An 18,622-nucleotide genomic window follows, 5' to 3' on the forward strand; every position below is an offset into this window, starting at 1 on the left:
TGGCGAAGCTGGAGCGCTAGTCTTCGCTGATTAGTACAGAGAAATCTGCCCCATAGACACCCGCGGGGCTCACAGTTTTAGTTAGTCTTCCGTGGGTTTCCCGCCAGCCGCAGTCTTGGACCATATAATCATGGTGGATATGATGGAGTTGCCCAGGGCGCGCATGAACGTCAGCATGCTAACTCAGTTCATCGACAAGCCTGTCTGCTTCGTAGGGAGGCTGGAAAAGGTGTGCGGGTTCGTCGTCGTGTGCTCCGCTATCCGAGGCCGGAGGGAGGGACCCTTTGACCTCCTGGGTGGCGGATTTTGAGTGGATAACTGGGTAATGGGGGATGAAGGAGGATGGGAAGCCTCAGATCACTGCGCTTCCGAATCCTTTATTTTGCACAAGGAGTCATTTTGAAAATTGTTTAACCATTATAGCCCCATTTTGGCGCCTCTTTTATGGCAGGGAAACAAGGTGTTTTCAAATGCTTTGCGTTCTAAATTCCAATGTTCTTCGCCTCCATCCAGGCAGTGCTTATCTAAGGGAAACTATAGACACGACTCCCACATCTACCTTCAAATTTCTTAGTTTACTCAGACGTGATAGACGCCGTCAAAACTAATCTGCTTATTCCTTCTCTTCTGAAATCACTTCTTTTTGCAGACCTCGTTTCCTCGTTGTAATGGCTTCTTTGCAAAACCTGCCTTGATTGTCCGCTTTGAGTCCCGTAGTAGTGAGTTATCTAGCCCCACTATTAAAGTGAAGTCCCCTCATTCTACTGGAGAGAAACAGGCCCAAAGTCTTGGAATCAGAGACCTGAGAAGCTGGGGCCGGGGGGGGGGGGGGGGGAACTATTATATAAAGACTTAGTAGTAGCTCATTGCATCTACACATCCTCTTCCTTAAATGAGTGTTACTCTGACTTCACAAGTAGGGAAACTGAGTAGGAGTGATAGGTGGTTGACTCAAATGCTTCGAAACCCAGCAAGTGGCAAAGCTGGCATTCAAATGAGATCTCACAGCGCTCTTTACAGCTACTTGCCAGGAGTAGGACCCAGATATTCTAGCAACCAGTTCTCCGTTAACTTCATCATGCCTGATTTTTAAAACATAAACTCCATGGGTTGTGTACTGTCTAAATCATAATTGCCAGCAGGTTTCACTTTTAGCTAGGGCGGGCCTCCCTTTAATTTGTTATTGGAATAGGATTGCCATATTTAGCAAATGCAGAACCTACTTATACTACAAAACACATTCCTTGTTTGTCCGAACTTCCAAATTAACTGTGTGTCCCATGAACAGATTTGGTAATATAAGATTATAATTTGAACCAATAAATTGAATAGAATGAATAAACTGTTCAAAAAACGATTTGTGCTCAACTAAGGATCAATGTGCTCATCTTTTGTCAAACTTATTTGTTGTTTTAATGAGATTTTAATCATATGTTTCGTTTTAGATTCATCCCACCGGAAAAATGTTTATTCTTTCAGATGGAGAAGGAAAAAATGTAACCATCGAGTTGATGGAACCTGTATGTTTAAGTATTAATAGGTCTCATGTATATTATAGTTAATTCTTCAACTGGGTTTGGTTTGTTGTTGATGTTTCTAATTTTTGGAGTGGATGTAAAAAAGATGAGCTGGTGAAACATCCCTGGCTCTAAAATTAAATTCTTGTACTATTCTCTCATTATATTTCCTTTTACATTTGTAATCGATGGTTTTTATTGGGCTTCATGATTTTTGAACATGTCCCTTAAATGCTGGATAACAATTTTCATTCCTTATGAAAGGCCATAAAATTACATAAGAAAAATTTAAACTGCTTTTTTCTTCCTCAAGAGTTTTTTTGTTTTGAGACAGGGTCTCACTCTGTTGCCCCAGGTAGAATGCAGTGGCACCATCGTGGCTCACTGCAGCCTCAGCCTTCCACGATCAAGTTGCTCCCATCTCAGCCTCCCCAGTAGCTGGGACTTTAGGCATGCTCAATTGTGTCTAGTTAATTTTTTTTTTTTTTTTTTTTTGGTAGAGATGGCATCTCCCTATGTTACTCAGGCTTGTCTTGAACTCTTGGTCTCAAGCAACCATCCTCCTGCCTGGACTAACCCAGCAAGTGTTTTAAATTTTATTTTATTTTCTGTTTTTGTTTATATATTTCCAGTTTTTACTTACTTATTTTTTCATTTTATGTTTAATGTACTTAGAACTTTTTTGGTATTTTGTGAAGACAGATCCATATGATACTTGGTTATACAGTATACATTGTGAAATACAAATTATAGAAGGTTCTTCCTCTCAATAAGAAATTACTGCTTATAGAAATGCTGGACGTTTTCAATAAGTAATTTTGTCTTTAACTTGAATTGTAGCTTTGGATTTGAAGCTACTACTCATGGTAACAGGAATTTTAACATGCTCTCAGTTAAGTACTGAAACGTTTTTTAACCAGTTACATTTTAACTTTAGCACTGGTAATTTTTAAAATTACTTTCTTACTTGAATTGAAAGATTAGTAATCTGTATTAACAGTTTTCCAAATTAATTGTCAACTGAAAATGTGATAACAGTAAATTGATGTTTTGTTCCATGTCTTAGCTTGATGAAGAAATATCTGGAATTATAGAAGTGGTTGGAAAAGTAACCGCTAAGGCAACCATCATGTGTACATCTTTTGTCCAGTTTAAAGAAGATAACCATCCTTTTGGTAACTAAAGCATTCTAGTATTGACTGGTTTTATGTAATTAGCAGGAAAACAATTTTATTTTTAATTTTATATCTATTGGCCTAGCATTTAGTACTGTCATATTTTCAATTTCTATAGAATTTTCTGATCCTAAAGGAAAATGGGAATACGTTTTGTTTTGTCCTGCTTCTAAGTAGTGCTTATATATGTAAGAAACTCAGTACAGATTAATTAATATTTGTAGAAAGATAATTTTTAAATATAACAAATAAAATAATATTAGTCGTTTTGTTGTAATATATGAATTGAAGGAATGGAATAATCCATAACACCTAAAATACTACCAGGCAGATACTGCCTGTATAATGAACATCGAAATGGATGGTATTCCCATGTTTTTTTGTTTGTTTCTCTCTTTCTCTTTTTGGCGCCACAGTTAAATACAAGAATCTGTAATCCATATCTCCAATTTTAAAAATTCACTTCCAAAGGGTGAGAAAAGGGAAATAAATAAAAATATCTTAGGTGATAATTGATGTTACAACTTTCCACTGTAGATTAAATGTTTGCTTAAATGTTTCTTTCAGATCTTGGACTTTACAATGAAGCTGTGAAAATTATCCATGAGTTCCCTCAGTTTTATCCTTTAGGGATTGTGCAACATGACTGATCCTGATGGATTTTCATATCATTGCAAATGAGCTCTATTAAAGACTCTTAAAGGAGGCCCCTCTTGTTTGAGCGAGAGATGCCTGTGCTTTCTCATATTTAATTTGCTCTTTTTAAGATATTCCAACCTAGAGTTTTTGATGGAACTGATATATTGACAATTCTCATCTAAGTCCTTTTATAAAGAATTGCTACTCCAGTATATGGTCAGATTAGATGCAAGAATAAAGCAGTTGTCTGAGTTTAGGTTTCTATTTTATTAATAAAAACTAAAATGGTACATATACTATTGGTCATTTCATTTCATTCTTTTAGTCATGTATTCAAGCACAAACTTGGAATTTCATAGCTGCAAGGTCAATTTAGACCTACCAAATAAAACCCTGGGCCAACTGTGTTAAGGATTTACTCACCTTTTCCCAAACTATACCTGATAATTATTTCCTTGATACTCTTCTTAAAAAATGAATTAGATGACATTAAAAAAAACAGAATCTTACATCTTCAGTAATTTGCGAAGTATCTCTTTTTCTGGTTTGGTTTGGTTTAGTTTTTGTGAAGATGGGATCTCGTTCTGTTGCTCAGGCTGGAATACAGTGATGCAGTCATAGCTCACTGCAGCCTTGAACTTCTGGGTTCAGCAATTCTCCCATCTCAGACTCCCGAGTAGCTCAGACTATAGGTGGGCACTACCATGCCTAGCTAATTTTCTTAAATTTTTTTTGTAGAGATGGGATCTCACTGTGTTTACCAGGCTGTACTCAAATGCCTAGCCTCAGGCAATCCTACCACCTTAGCTTCCCAAAGTGTTGAGATTACAGGTGTGAGCAATCATGCCCAGCCTTCTTGGGTTGTAAAGTAGTATTTACTAAATTCCAAACAAGGAATATATGATCATTGAAAGAGTTGGTAGAATCATTTGACTTTTTTCTTGTTTTCAACTGTGGTCTTTAGTATGGAATTTCTCTCTAGCACATGTTGGGGGTGAACAGAGATGTGGCAGGTTTGGAATAGGGTAGTACAGAATAACTGATGACCAATGTGCCAGTTAGGTTTTATGGCTTGACTCATCAATAAGGAAATGACATAATTCCAAATCCATATAGATTGTTGTAAATTATGCCAAAAATGTTTAGTTAGTATAATCTTAAATGTCAACTTCTGTTATCCAAAAATACTCTGCTAATTACTTAAGGGACATTGCCATAGCCACTTATGGTAAAGCATTCTGTTACATAAAATGAAGACAACTGTTCAGTTATATGCTGTATAATGACTTTGGTCAATGACAGACTGCATATATGACAGTGGTCCCATAAGATCACAATGGAACTGAAAAATTCCTGTCAACTAAAGACAAAGGCATCATAACATTTTATGTAAGTGCCCTACAAATGCATTACTCGTGTTTGTGGTGATGCTGGTGTAGACAAGCTGCATATGAAAGTATTACACATAGAATTATGTTGAGTACATAATACTTGATAAGAAAAGACCGTGTTACTGGTTGTGTGTTTACTATTTATTTTAAACTGTACCCCTACTTACAGGAAAAAAGGTAACTAAACAGCCTCAGGAGAGCCCTTCAAAAGGTCTTCCCAAAGAAGGCCTTGTTATAGATGAGTTTCTTGCATGTTATGGCCCTTAAAGAACTTCCACTGGGACAAGATAATGGAGGTAGAAGACAGTAATATTGATGATCCTGACCCTGTGTAGGTAGACTTAGGTTAGTGTGTGTGTGCTTGTGTCTTCATTTTTAACAAAAAAGTTAAAATATTTAAAAAAATTTTAGTTACAAAATAGAAAAAAGTCCATAAGGATATAAAGAAAAATATTTTGTTCAGCTGTACAGTGTGTTTTGAGCTAAGCGTTATTCAAAAAGAGTGAAAATATTAAAAAGAAACAGGTGTGGTGCATGCCTATAGCCCCAGCTACTTGGGAGGCTAAAGTGGCAGGATAGCTCGAGCCAGGAGTTCAAAGCTGCAGTGAGCAACAATCATGCCACTGTACTTCAGCCTGCACAATACAGGAAGACCCCATCCAAAAAAGAAAAATTTTTAAAAATTAAAAGCACATAAAGTAAATAAGCTAAGGTTAAGTTATTATTGAAGAAAGAAAAATATATTTTTATAAATTTAGTGTAGACTAAGTATACACTGTAAAGTCTAAGTATACAGTGTTCAGTAATGTCCTAGGTTTTCACATTACGTACCACTCACTCACTGACACCTAGAAGCAACTTTCAGTTTGCAAGCTCAATTTATGGTAAGTGCCCTACACAGGTGTATCTTTTTTTTTTCTTTTAAAGACAGTCTTGCTCTGTTGCTCATGCAGGATTGCACCTCCCTCCTACTTATTTGCATAAGTAATGAGGAGCCAAATGTTAATTGCCAAGACAATGGGGAAAATGTCTTCAGAGCATGTTGGCTACATGACCTGGAGACATTTTCCCCAGACAGGATCTCGGCCACAACCCCTCCCATCACAGGCCTGGAGGCCTAAGGGAAAAAAATGGTTTCCTGTGTAGAGTCAGGTGCCTGTTGCTGTGTGCAACCTTGAACTTGGTGCCGTGTGTCCCAGCCTCTTCAGTTCCAGATGTGGCTGAAAGGGGCAACATAGAGCTTCACTGTTGCTTCCGAGGGTGCAAGCCCCAAGCTTAAGCAGCTACTACTTGGTGTTGAGCCTGCAGGTGCACAGAATTCAAGAATTAAAGTTTGGGAACCTCCACCTAGAATTCACAGGATTTATGGAAATACCTGCATGTCCATGCAGAAGTCTGCTTTGTGGACACAGCCCTCATAGAGAACCTCTGCTAAGGTATTGCATTAGGGCAATGTGTGATTCTGGGGTACTGCATATTGGAGCTGTGAGATGAGGGTCACCATCCTCAAGACCCCAGAATGGTAGATCCACTGACAGCTTGCACTCTGTGCCTGGAAAAACTGCAGACATTCAATGCCAGCTCATGAAGGAGCTGCCCAAGGCTGTGGCAGCCCGCCCCTTGCATCAGCTTGCCCCTGATGAGAGACATTAAGTCAAAGACTATTTTGGACCTTTTAGATTTAATGACTGCCCCATTGGATTTTGGACTTGCATGGGGCCTGTAGCCTTTTTGTTTTAAGAAATGGGTACCATTGAATCTGCTGTTTGCTCTGATTGGAATGTCTGTTTCTGCACTCAAAGGAAACTATTTTCTAAGATTTTCATAACTTAGCCTGAGTTAGTTGCTTTGTGCTGTATTCCCCCCTTTTTTTTCTTTTGAGACAGGAGCCTCAGTCTGTTGCCCAGATTGGAGTACAGTGGCAGCATCTCAGCTCACTGCAGGCTTACCCTCCTGCTGTCAGGCATTCTTCTCACTTCAGCCCCTGCAAGTATCTGGAAGGTCAGGAGATCAAGACCAGGCTGGCCAACATAGTGAAACCCCATCTCTACCAAAAATACAGAAATTAGCTGAGCACGGTGGTGGGCACCTGTAGTCCCAGCTACTTGGGAGGCTGAGGCAGGAGAATAACTTGAACCCGGGAGATGGAGGTTGCAGTGAGCTGAGATCATGCCACTGTACTCCAGCCTGGGCAACAGAGTGAGACCCTGTCTCAAAAAAAAAAAAAACTGCTGTGAGTGTTATAGTCTACATATACTGTAGTAGTCATAATCTCTATCTGGCTTTGTGTAAACATGCATATATTTCATTGCAGAAATATTGATATATTTAATTAGACAGTGCTGCCCCTCTGTGTAAAGTGTTAAAAAATATATGGTTGTTACAACCTGTGAATTTGCTAAAATCCAAAAATTCAGAATTCTGAAGCGTATCTGGCTTCAAAAGTTTCAAGTAAGGGAATTGTGTTCCCAAATCAAGGGACAGTGTGCAGAATTGAGAACATCATAAAATAAATGACAGAACCTTTGTGGACCTGCTCCATTTATGGGGCAGAAGTGAGAGAGTGAATGGGATGAAGAAGAGGATCAAATTGGGAGAGGAATAACAACAGTGCCTGACACCTAGTAAATATTCAATAAATATTTGTTAACTGAAAGAATATAGTGAGAGGCAAGAAAGAAAACATGTCAGCTGGGCGTGGTGACTCACTCCTGTAATCCCAGCCCTTTTGAAGGCTGAGGCAGCTAGATCACTTGAGACCAGCCTGGGCAACATGGAGAAACCCTGCCTCTACTAAAAATTCAAAAATTTGCTGGGCATGGTGGTGCATACCTATAATCCCAGCTACTTGGGAGGCTGAGGCATGAGAATTGATTGAACTCGGGAGACGAAGCCTGCAGTAAGACGAGATTATGCCACTGCACTTCAGCCTGGGCAACAGAGCAAAACTCTGTCTCCAAAAAAAAAAAAAAGGTTCGGCTGGGCGCGGTGGCTCAAGCCTGTAATCCCAGCACTTTGGGAGGCTGAGGCAGGTGGATCACGAGGTCAAGAGATTGAGACCATCGTGGTCAACATGATGAAACCCCATCTCTACTAAAAATACAAAAAATTAGCTGGGCATACTGGCACGTGCCTGTAGTCCCAGCTACTCAGGAGGCTGAAGCAGGAGAATTGCCTGAACCCAGGAGGCGGAGGTTGCGGTGAGCTGAGATCGCCCATTGCACTCCAGCCTGGGTAACAAGAGCGAAACTTTGTCTCAAAAAAAAAAAAAAAAAGTTCAAGGAGTAGTGAACAGTCATTTTCGAAAGCTCAAAAACAATTGAAAAAGGATTAAGAATAAAAAACATTAATTCATAATATACAGCACATTTCTAAAAAGGATTAAATTACAAAAATAAAAAGGGAAACATTGAAAAAAGGAAATGATAACTCAAAAACACCCAACCTAATATACAAAATATACTTAGGCATTGAAATTAGCCCCAAGTCTTCCTGGGAAGCTAAGAAAAGAGAGGAATGATAGGTTATAGAGTTTTAATATCCTTAAATTCACTAGGACTCAGACTTTTTACTAACATTTGAAGAAATATCAAGTACAGGCCAGGCGTGGTGGCTCACGCCTGTAATCCCAGCACTTTGGGCGGCCAAGGTGGGCAGATCATGAGTCAGGAGATGGAGACCATCCTGGCCAAAAAAGTGAAACCCGGTCTCTGCTAAAACAAACAAAAAAATTAGCCGGGCATGGTGTGCACACCTGTAGTCCCAGCTACTTGTGAGGCTGAGGCAGGGGAATCACTTGAACCCAGGAGGCAGCGGTTGCAGTGATCTGAGATCATGCTACTGTACTCCAACCTGGTGACAGACTGAGACTCTGTCTCAAAAAAATAAAGAAAACAAATATCAAGTACAATCTAATGCAGGGAATGAATGATGAACTACAATATGGTTGTCTTTAGTTGTAATTTTACAGATGTTCTTCCAGTGTTCACTTTTATTTTCATCTGAAAGTGACAAAATTAAACACAACTCTGAAAGCGTCTCTTCATAAGGTGGGTTAAGTGCTCTTAGTGATCAACTAGTATTATAGTATTTCGAGGTTGTCTTGTTTTTTTCTAGAATGAGGTTGTCTTTTTATATAATATGCATTATATCATTTAACAAGCACTTTGAGTAAAAATCCTGGGCTAACTACTGAAGATACATATAAACAAGGTCTAAAAACCGCCCTATGAAACCTCAATCAACAGCAGCCTAGTATAATCTCTAAAAATGTTTCCCCTCTTACTAGCTATTTAATATCTAACTGGTCTAAGGTTTCAAAGAAATCCACTAGCGTTTCTTACACAACAACCAAATTCTGTAAGCTCTATTTAGTGAAACTTCAATTTGTTTTGTTATTTAATTTGCATAGAATTTGATTCTGACCAGTTGCTAAAAAAAAATTAGTAATTCTGGAACCAAAGGTTTTCTTTCTTAAGAAGACGATGCTAAATCTAGAATACTAATAAAGCATGTGTTTTAAGTTACTTTCTAATAGTGATGTTGGTTTGAGGTAAGCCACATATGTTCTTTATGACCCCATTTGACCTACAGCATGACGTTTTGAGATGGTTAACTAAGACCAGAAGTTTAGGCCATGAATAATTTATAATGTAATACATTCATACTGATTGCAAGGGTAAAACTATTGTTTTCATACTATTGTTTCTCTACATCTTACAGAATGTAAGTTTTAGACAAATATGATGGCTTTAGCATATTAAAAAATGCAATTTCAACATGATTGTTTCTCTGATGGGTAAAGAACAATGGTGATGTATTCAAGATGCAAAATTCAGCATCTTCCAAACAGTTATCAAAAAACAGTGAGGGCTGCAAGTTGAAAGAAAGGAAAATATATGAACAGAGTGACAGTTTGGGGCAATGTCATAAATGACACTATGACTAAATTAACCCCCTTTTCTAAGCAACTATTCATTTTTCACAGGAGTTTGAAATATTACCAAGGAAGACAAGCCAATGATTTTGGCTGTGAGAATCTTATACCATAAAATGTTAAGGTAAGATAATTTATTTAATAATGGGCTTAAGGCCGAGGCGGGTGGATCACGAGGTCAAGAGATCCAGACCATCCTGGTCAACAAGGTGAAACCCCATCTCTACTACTAAAAATACAAAAAATTAGCTGGGCATGGTGGTGTGTGCCTGTAATCCCAGCTACTCAGGAGGCTGAGGCAGGAGAATTGCCTGAACCCAGGAGGAGGAGGTTGCGGTGAGCCGAGATGGTGCCATTGCACTCCAGCCTGGATAACAAGAGTGAAACTCCGTCTCAAAAAAAAAAAAAAATGGGCTTAAATGAATGGTTTCATTAAAAGATCTTAATTTCTTGTCACCTGAATCTTGAAAGATAATTAGAAGGGAGAAATCTGTTGAATAATTATTAATTAAAAACTAGATAATTTAGCATTATTTTTTACCTTAGCTACTAATTTAGGAAATGTTTATTATTTAGATGTTAACATTCATTTTCACTAATTTAATTCTGCTTAATACAACATGATTAAAGTTAAACCGTGTCAAGTAAATTTATCATATCTCTATAGAAAATCAAAAAGTGTCACATTTTACTCAAATGTTTTAATATTTTTATTTAGCATTTGAGAGTTTTAAGTATTATGAAAATATTGGGCCTGATGAGAGAATACACTTTTCTTTTTTTAAGAGACGCATCTAATCTTTTAAGTGATCAGGGTCCCATTTAGTCAATTATTTCTTCCATATGGCTCAAAAATGTATGTCTTTGTTGGTCGTGTCTTTGATTGACCTTTTATGAAAGGCAGACAGTTGACCAAGGGTTGCCTCATTTTAGAATCTCCTCAGAAATGACTAAATGTTTTCCAGATGCATATACTGTGAAACAAGCAGGGAGCTAGGAATTAGAAATCATTGCCTTAAACCAGGGGAATTTGTGGACTATTTCTGCTGGCACTCAGTGACCTAAAGGAATTGACCCACAGAGCAATTTCCTTCACTCTCCACAGGGTAAGTCATGAAATCAACTCAAGGTAAGATATACATATTTATGGCTAGGCTCAGTGGCTCATGGCTGTAATCCCAGCACTTTGGGAGGCTGAGGCAGGTGGATCACCTGAGGTCAGGAGTTCAAGACCAGCCTGGTCAACATCATGAAACCTTGTCTCTACTAAAAATGTAAAAATTAGCTGAGCATGGTGGCAGGCACCTGTAATCCCAGCTACTCGGGAGACTGAGGCAGGAGAACTGCTTGAAACCTGGAGGTGGAGGTTGTGGTGAGCTGAGAGCTCGCCACTGCAGGCCAGCCTGGGCAACAGAGTGAGATTCCATCTCAAAAAAAAAAAAAAAAAAGAAAAAAGAAAGAAAGAAAGAAAAAAGAGAGAAAGAGAGAGAGAGAGAGAGCTATTTATTTATAGTCCACTTGCTTCCAAAGAGTAATTTAAGGCAGCTGCAAAGGCTTCTATCTTTTCCCTGTTTTCTCATTTTAAATTCATTCAAAGTGACTTTACAAAATATAAACTTTAGTTACCAGTGGAGGTAGAAGAGAGTGATCAATTTATTACTGTGTCATTTGTCACTGGACCCCTCATCTGCTAAAATTGGCACTAATATCCTATTTCATCCCTTTTTAAAGAAAATAAAAATAATATTTCAATAGGAATAAAATATGTTCTATGTTGCTTTTCCTCCTTTATCTTCTATCTTATAACCTAAACCTATTTAAGATACAAATTTAAGAATACATTTTAAGCAATACAGGGAAAATAAATGATGAGAATATACAAACTGTAAAACTACACCTAAGATAATTTATTTTAAAAAAATAATGCTCCTCTGAATAATTTGTTATCCAAAGTTGAATGGTTGGTATTTTTTTAAAGGAAAAATAGGCCCCCTGCAAAAGGCCAAAATACATTTGTAAAGTTCACCTAAGATAATTGGAAAATACAACAGTTATGTACACATTTATGTTTTCTTAATCAAAAGAATAGAAAGAAGTATAAGGCACCACACACTTCTAGGTATGACTCCCTAAACAATCTGGAACACAACATTTAGCTTCTATAATTTTAAAACACGGGAACTAGAGATAAGTTGTCTGATGCATTGTCTTATTGGAAATTAGCTTAGAGAATTGCAGGGATTTGGAGAAAGAAACTAATGCATAATGATACCGATTTGCAATAACAGAACACTTCAAGGGATTTATCTAAAGTACATTTCAGAGATGGATGATTTGGGTTGATGAGTTTGAACCTTTAAAAATTTTATGAGTTAAATTCATTAAGTCAGTGACATTTAGAAACATTGCTGCTGCCTTCTGTGTTCTCAACAGATTCTAAATTCAGCTACATGTTGTGATTACAAGATATGGTTACAAATAGCAATAATTGTTGCAAAGCAAATTACAGAGTGACACAGGAAAACATTCCCCCTCCAACAGAGAGAGGATTACCTCACTCATATAGCCTGCAGGTTATATAATGAAGATTGCAGACTTTGAAATGAAAAAGAAATGTATGCCAAAATAGAAAAATGATTTCATGAATAATAAAGGCAGATTCTTTTGTTTAGGAGAAAACACCTAAAGAATTGATGAGAAACTTCAAGCACAAATATTTAAGTGTTTATGGCTCTGGAAACTGTTTCTCAAAAGCTTATTTATTCATTTCCATAACTATTCATAGGATGCAATCATGCAAATAACAGCTTTGTTCATATAGGGCTTGAAAATACGGTTATACTGCACAATGTTGCACAACAAATGTACATTTATACATATACACAATATATAACATTTTTATATTGTATACATATAATTATATTGTAACCATATGTCACATTTATATACATTACTTTACAACTTAAAAATGAGTAATTTCTACTTAGATTCAGTATCTAGACAAAAGTGTTACTGTTAAACTCACACATTTTAGTAAGAAGTTGGCCGGGCGCGGTGGCTCACGCCTGTAATCCCAGCACTTTGGGAGGCCGAGGCGGGTGGATCATGAAGTCAAGAGATCAAGACCATCCTGGTCAACATGGTGAAAACCCGTCTCTACTAAAAATACAAAAATTAGCTGGGCATGGTGGTGTGTGCCTGTAATCCCAGCTACTCAGGAGGCTGAGGCAGGAGAATTGCCTGAACCCAGGAGGTGGAGGTAGTGATGAGCCGAGATCGCGCCATTGCACTCCAGCCTGGGTAACAAGAGAGAAACTCCGTCTCAAAAAAAAAAAAAGAAGTGTAGCATTACACACTTGAATTACTTCAGGATACATTTTTATATAAGTAACCTCCAGGAAGTTGTCACATACATAAGCAAATATTGCAATAGAGATTCCAAGAAGTAGGCAAAGAAACCATTTTGTTTTTGTCTGTGGCAGTTCGTTCCTTTAACTCAGTTTTTCTCCATCTTTTGCAACCCTTCTTTGATAAATTTTAAAATCTCATGATTGAAGCTTCCCAACTCAGCATTCTGTAACATCCTCCTCCAAGAACCCTGAAACTGAATAAAAAATTACTAATAATGAGAACACTGAATGTACCTTATTATAATTTCTTGCTTGTCTACCTGTTTAATATACTGCAGACTCCATAAGAATAGGGTGGGGAAACTGGAAGATAATGGATGGGGATGAAAAGAAAGCTTATCACTTTGTTTTCGTTATACTTCTTGACTTTTGAGCCATGCTGTGATGGTTAATTTTTATGTGTTTTATGTGTTTACTTGACTGGGCTAAGGGATGCCCGAGACTTGGTAAGACATTATTTCTGAGTGTATATGTGGGGGTATTTCCAGAAGAGATTCACACTTGAATCAGTAGGCTCAGTAAAGATGATCCAGCCTCACCTATGTGGGTGGACATCATCCAGTCTACTGAGTGCCAGGATAAAACAGAAAGGTAGAGGGAGAATTAATTTTCTATTCTTGAACCTAAACATCCATCTTCACCTGTTTTTGGACATCAAAGCACTTGATTTTTGGGCCTTTGGACTCCAGGACTTACACCAGCACCCCCAAATACACACACACACACACACACACACACACACACACACACGTTCTCATGCCTTCAGCCTTGGACTGAGAGACATATCATTGAATCCCCTGGTTTTCAGGATGTTGGTATTGGACTGAATTGCACCACTGGCTGTCCTGGTTCTTCAGCTTGCAGAGGGTGCATCCTGGGACTTCTTGGCCTCCATAATCATGCAAGTAAATTCCCATAATAAATCTCCATGTGTGTGTGTGTGTGTCTCTCTTTCTCTGTATCCTACTGGTTCTGCTTCTCTGGAGAAGCTAATGGACAAGTGAATAAATTTCCTATTCAAAAATTAAAAAGTCCTCATGATAAAGATTTGTTCCTGAATAGTTATCACTCAGGTAAACCAGGTTCATTTTTCAAAAAGATTCATTGTAACTGAATTGGCCAAGTCCAGTCACTTTGGTCTGCTAGTATATGAAGGTATCCTGAAAACAATGAATCAGACATTTTGTTATTCTTCAAAATATTATTCTTTCTTTAGTAGAAATGACTGAGAAACAAGATGAATACCAAGGGCACAGAGTTACTGACAAGAAGATGGCAAACAGGTGAACACTGGCTAGAATACTATGCCGAAAAAAGATCTGAGGGTAAGTAGGAGATTGATGAGCCACTTCTATCAAAGGCAAAGAAGGGTGTGGTCATTAATTCACCACCAAGTCAAGCACAATTTGGCCTAACCTGTCCATCTTATGGTAATTGAAATGAGTTGCTATATTTCTCATTGAAGAATTTTAACATATAGAGGAAGTTTGCTATTGGCTCACATGTAGGAATCTTGTTACTATGTGTTTTCCTTATCACCTATTGCTTTTTACTATGACCATTTTCTTCCCGTTTTTCAAAATACAAATAAGTCTCAGCCATCTACATTAATCAATGTTGGGTAAAAATGTCCTCTATTTAGCAGTCCTCAAAAGCAGCCTTTGTTAGCTTCTTAAAATCCCACAAAGATAGCAAGAGATGAATACCACCACCAACAGACTTTGGAAAGAATATTAATGAAGTATACGACAGAGCAGCTGGATTGAGGACCTATGATAGCTCCATTTCATTGTATGATCAATTCGTCTCAGCTCTGAAGAAAATGCACACGCACTTCGATTGGGTGACCAATACAATGTAGTAAAGGTAGTGTCTTAATTCAGAGGCAGATAAAACCAACTCTATATTTAAATTTGAAATTCAAAGAGGGGTAGAAACAATGAGAAAATATAAGAAAGCCATGCTGGAAGAGGAACATAGAGGAGGAAGGAGTTTAAGGTCAGTAATATTGAGAACTTGAAGAACTTGGTCCCAGGAGCAGAAAGAGATGCTAAAATACCGATTCCAAGTTCCATTCATTTTCCTTGGATGTATCATTTACCAAAACTACAATCTGTCACTTTTTTTAGGGTTATGAAGACCCATATCATCTGCCATCTGTTTTAGAAATGCAGCCCATGTCATCCTGACATCTAAATGATGATGTTCTTATTACCTCATTCTCACATCTGCCTGCTGAAATATAAGAAAAGCTTTATTTTGCTGTATCTCAGTATCATGTGTAAATCTATTTCCTTTAAGCCCCCTTTCTGGATAAATTCTGACTTATCAAAAATGCCTAACTCTACCTTTTTGCTTTTTCTCTGAAGGAAATAATTTGGCAACTTCATTGCTCACCATTGAATGCAAATTGTAGCATTTCATAAATTTGCATTCCAAGGAACATGACAGTGATTAATAAAAAGAATGGGAAGTTTGGAAATCTTAGAGGGTTGTTCTTGAAACAAGAACAATCCTTCCATGCTTCCTTCCTCAATTTAAGATTTTGTGATGCTTCTGATGAGCAAAAAAAAACCAAAACCACCTTACCAGGTCTGACAGAGTGACTCAGAAGGGATTATTTTGTGTTATTTTTAATGCCATAACTTAATTCTTTTATTTAAATGCTAATTGATTATCCTAGCACAACCCTCTAGTGGCAGAATCAATTTCAGTAATGATGTTGATGGCTGCAATATGATCAACTGAAGCCTCTGGTACAAAAGGAGTGGAAATGATAGGTAGCTCATTAATCATTTATTTCAGAGATGAATGTGTTCAGTTGCTGATAGGGTGCTGTAGGTGAATGCTGCCAAAATGAGAAATGTCAATTGTCAGGCCTCATGCATAATAACTGTGGAGCTATTTTTAAGCTTCTTTGAAGATTAAAGTTATGCCCTTTTTCCCTACAGTTCTGTCACATATACTTAGCAATTCTGTTCTCTGCGAATTCATTTTCACTATGCTCAGATGTCTCTGCTTGAGAAAATATATACAGCTTAAAATCTAGCATATTTGAAAAGTTATTTAGAATCTGGAGTGATCCATACACTGGAAGAGGACTCTAAATGAATAAACAAGTAAAATATACAAACCTGGAAAGAGAAGGGGTGACTTTTTTGGCCAATTTTTCCATTGAGATATGTTTTATCAGGATGATACTTTTTTTTAATTTCCCAGGTCCCCATAGGGAACATACATTTTCTCTATTTCATATAACATTTTCTGAAGACAGAAATAACACAATTCAATAAAATATATTTAAAAACAATAAAATGTTTCTAAAATAGTTGTTCCCAAATGACCTTCGAAATGTGTCCCAGCTTACTTGTCTCTAAATTGTGTCTGATTCTTCCAGAAGAAGAAAAATAAGTTCCCTACCTGGAGTATTCTCTTTTGGAAGTCAATGGTATCTTAACATTCATTGAAAGAGTTACTCTCAATTTTCTAAAAAGCATTTAATGTTATTTCAAAAAGCTACGTTAAAAAATGCTAATCAAAAAATGCTAATCTGTCCTAAGAGTGACGAGTGACCCTACATTCCATTTTTGAATGGAAGAAAAAGATCAGAAGATTTAAAATGATAAAACACATTACTTTAAAAAAAGTATTACTTTAGCAAGAGATACTTCTCCCACATTTGTCACATTGCTGAATATGTTTGCTCCATAAAGTATACATCTTAATCTATTTTGGGAAAATTTATGTATCATAAAGATACATATCCATAGTTGTTCAAATATTAAGTATACCTGCTTAATGTGTAATAAAAATATGCAAATTGATGAGGAAAATATTTTTTGACACAATATAGTAGCATAGGAACTTTGTAACATTCAAATTTTTACTAAGAATTAATATGTGGTGCTGAAAAGGATACTTAGTTTAACATTTTACAGTAGCAACTTATTTATCATCGGCAAAATATGTGGCTGCAATGTGATATAAATCTGGATAAACATGAATTTGGACATCTACTATTTCAAACTTAGGCTTTCTTATGTGTAAGTCGAGCTAAAATTCTTTAAATAAAAAGATGTAAGATCAACAATTTGCATGAATTCTTACATATACATCTGTTTCAAATTGTAAGACATTAATCCCTTCAAATGCTCCTCCAGACTTCTCTGTCTTTGTGACTTTATATTTTAAGAGACTCATTTGATTCCTGTATCTAAATTTCCAGTTAAGAAATTATATTAAGGCAATATTCTCTTCAAAAATCGAATGATGAAAGTCTCTACTGAATTATTATTGCTGCTAACATTACAGAAATTATCCTTTAGTCTTAAAGCTGCCTTTTTAGCAAAGCATTTTAAAACATTATGCATTAATAGATGAGTAAGAAAATTACATTTTTGAAAAATGCTATGGAAATCTCTATTTTCTCAAATTATTTTTAATTAGAAAATAATTTTTAAGGCCGGGTGTGGTGGCTCATGCCTATAATCCCAGCACTTTGGGAGGCTGAGGTGGGTGGATCACAAGAAGATTGAGACCATCCTAGTCAATAGGGTGAAACCCTGTCTCTACTAAAAATACAAAAATTAGCTGGGCATGGTGGTGCACGCCTGTAGTCCCAGCTACTTGGGAGGCTGAAGCAGGAGAACTGCTTGAACCCAGAAGGCGGAGGTTGCGGTGAGCCGAGATCATGCCATTGCACTCCAGTCTGGGTAACAACAGCGAAACTCCATCTCAAAAAAAGAAAAAGAAAATAATTTTTAAAAGTGCAAAATGAGAAAATTAAATAAATAGACATTTTATGGCTTGCAGAAAGAGATGCTAAAATGATACTCATTTTATGCAAATGCTATAGCAGATGTAAATATTAAGTTGAGTAGATTTGGGTCTGCTGAAAACTGTGCTTATATCTACCTCCTCCATTAGACATACAACTCCTCAAAGGCAACTATGGTTCTGTCAATCCTTTAACATCAGAACCTTTAACACACTGTTCAGCACAGCTAGGTCTGTGAATGCTTGCTGTTTTGTTGAAGCACAGACACACAGGTATGTTCAGAATTCATAACTTAAACCTAAATAACTTGCTATTATTGGAAATGAATTGAGCAAAGTGCACTCCAGATTAGATTGGACAATAATCACATAAATTCAGTACAGAGAGGAGGACAGCTTTCCCACCACAGACCCAAAGCCAAAAAAGAGGAGTCAGGAAATCTCATCAGGAAGATATAGGAGAAAAAACATTGAAATAAAGTTATTAATCATGTACCACTAACCTCAGATAATTCAGAATTATTTTATGTATCCATTTCCCAATATGCTAATTGGAGAACACAATGCACTATTTCCAAAAGTAATAAAGAATTGAGAGGACTGTATCTTGTTATTCCTATATATTACTAGTGTAGACTAGGAAACCTAGAAAATGCTTTCTGAACAATTACATTTCAATCCAAATTTTCATACTACCTTGTAGCTGTTTTTTTCACCTCATAGAACAAATCCTGAACACATGATTGTTTCACTGTTTAATAACAAGATACTAGGTCAT

At 37.0% G+C, this 18,622-nt stretch overlaps 1 protein-coding gene and 1 long non-coding RNA gene across 2 annotated transcripts; one reads left to right on the top strand and one right to left on the bottom strand.

The window, feature by feature from the left end:
- Positions 1 to 79: 79 nt before the first annotated feature.
- On the top strand, positions 80 to 3,623 carry RPA3 (replication protein A3). Its single transcript, XM_002751579.6, has 4 exons — positions 80 to 229; positions 1,446 to 1,520; positions 2,584 to 2,692; positions 3,260 to 3,623. Exons 1-4 carry the CDS (start codon positions 131 to 133, stop codon positions 3,340 to 3,342), a joined length of 366 nt encoding a protein of 121 aa, XP_002751625.1. The 5' UTR covers positions 80 to 130; the 3' UTR covers positions 3,343 to 3,623.
- Positions 3,624 to 12,401: 8,778 nt separating this feature from the next.
- LOC144578363 (uncharacterized) lies at positions 12,402 to 17,801 on the bottom strand. Its single transcript, XR_013523939.1, has 2 exons — positions 16,203 to 17,801; positions 12,402 to 13,262 (listed from the first exon to the last, which is right to left on the bottom strand). It is a non-coding gene; the product is annotated as an uncharacterized LOC144578363 (long non-coding RNA).
- Positions 17,802 to 18,622: the final 821 nt, after the last annotated feature.

Source organism: Callithrix jacchus, chromosome 11 (genome assembly GCF_049354715.1).
Source record: "Callithrix jacchus isolate 240 chromosome 11, calJac240_pri, whole genome shotgun sequence".
In the NCBI taxonomy this organism is placed as follows: domain Eukaryota; kingdom Metazoa; phylum Chordata; class Mammalia; order Primates; family Cebidae; genus Callithrix; species Callithrix jacchus.